We start from the raw sequence: 1764 nt of genomic DNA on the forward strand, positions 1-1764 counted from the left end.
GTAGAAAAAACATTTAAAGCTGTGTCTATGGCCGAACCGCTGATTCTCTGAATTGGCATCAAATCTTCAGATTTGGGTTCGGCTGAATCGAATTGGGGACAGTAATCAGAATCAATTAATTGAATCGCTGTCCCTGATTTGGGCTGAATCCAAATCGAATAGTGCCCGTTTTGCACACCCCTACTAAAGATGGAAAATTTACATTTGGGAACAAAGCTTAACCCCTGGGAGTAATCAGTTCAGGTGTGTGCATGTGAAAGGAGAATGGAATGAATGCAGAAGAGGTTTGGAAGTGAAAGGAAGCCCAGTAGACTTGCAGTTAGTGGACTTGTCCCAGTAAAGGAGTGCAACTTGCTTGCGTTGACAGTAGATAACAGGCTGTTAGAGCAAAGGCTGCATTTATGCTCCAGAAAGTTGGAGAAAAATTCAGCTGCAAACTTTCTCTAGTTTTTTTTTTGATGCTATGTTGTGACAGAGGTAAGCTGTGGCAGATTTCCTTATATTAAAATAAATAATGTAATCATTATCGCAGCCTATTTATTTTAATATTGCATTTTTTTTATCTGTCCCACCTTCCAGTTTTTGATGTGCCAAAGAATTCTGCATTGACAGTGTAACTGTACTGTAGGAGTTGTTGAAGCAAAGCTGGAGATTTTGCCAGCTAGGTAAGAAACAACTTGGCCTTTTGCACCTGGGCAGATATGGGAGGCAGCCTGAGATAGATAAGCACATGAGCTAACTTTTCTTTAAAAATGATCATCAGTTAAGTATCTCATTTTGTAATATGTCATCTTCCATTTTCATAGTTAAAAGCCAACTGCATAACTTCAACTCTTCTCCTAAAAGGTACTGCTTCAGGCTGTCTCCATCAGTTATGCTAGAGTCATGGTTTTCAAGCTGTTGGTTGCAACCCTAAGTGCTACAAGCAGAATTCTTCCACATGTTCTAGTGTGATATATTAGGGGTCACAATTCCTTACTGTTACCTGTGTGAGAAGAAGATTCTCTTTCCCCCTTATATCAAACTTGCAGAACTTGGACATTACGATTTAGATAGGGTTTTAGTCAGCATGAGTAGACAATGGGTACTACTTGTTCTTTAAAAAATATGTTCTATAACAACTGGTGCTGAGACAGACCCATGTAGCAGTTGCTGATAGACAAAATACTACATGTGAAAATATCTCTGTGATAAGACGGATTACGGCAGGGGTAGGCAATGTTTTTTGGCCGGAGTGTGAAAAACACCACAATGCCTACCTTGGAAGGTGCCAGAGTGCCGGCATGCCAGAAAAACAAAATGAAGGCAGGATGCCCTGCTTGTGTCCCTTGCCCTGCACCCAAAGCCCCTACCCCCCAGCCCTGCTGCCCCGTGTGCCCCTGCCCCCCATCCTGGGCTCTGTGGCTGTCAGCAGCTACCCCGGCTCTGGGTAGCTGCTGGAGCCTGGGCTGCTCCCAGAAGGGCTTGCAGCATCCTAGCTACCTGCTGGGAGCAGCCCGGGCTCTCGGCTGGCAGCAGCTACCCAGAGTCGGGGCTGGCTGCAGCTGGGAGGCTGCAAATAGCTGTGCTGGGCTCTGGAGCCCTGGCATCAGCTCTGTACTGGCACATGCACACGTGCCTCAGAGCAGGCTGTGGGGGAGGGGCCTGAGGTAGCACAACCCTGGTCTCTCCCCAGCTCCCAGCACAGAGCTGGTGACTGGGCTCTGGAGCCTGGCGCAGCTGTTTGTAGCCAGTCTGGGCTCTGGGCAGCTGCAGCAAATAGCT

At 46.8% G+C, this 1764-nt stretch overlaps 1 protein-coding gene across 1 annotated transcript in view; it reads left to right on the top strand.

The window, feature by feature from the left end:
- RUFY2 (RUN and FYVE domain containing 2) overlaps positions 1 to 1282 on the top strand; it is a 60349-nt gene extending 59067 nt beyond the window's left edge. The window contains exon 18 of the mRNA XM_019507865.1: positions 580 to 1282. Coding sequence (XP_019363410.1) covers positions 580 to 609 — 30 coding nt within the window. The 3' untranslated portion in view covers positions 610 to 1282. The remainder of the gene's footprint in view (positions 1 to 579) is intronic.
- Positions 1283 to 1764: the final 482 nt, after the last annotated feature.

Source organism: Gavialis gangeticus, unplaced genomic scaffold, assembly GCF_001723915.1.
Source record: "Gavialis gangeticus isolate Ggan-Ray unplaced genomic scaffold, GavGan_comp1, whole genome shotgun sequence".
In the NCBI taxonomy this organism is placed as follows: domain Eukaryota; kingdom Metazoa; phylum Chordata; order Crocodylia; family Gavialidae; genus Gavialis; species Gavialis gangeticus.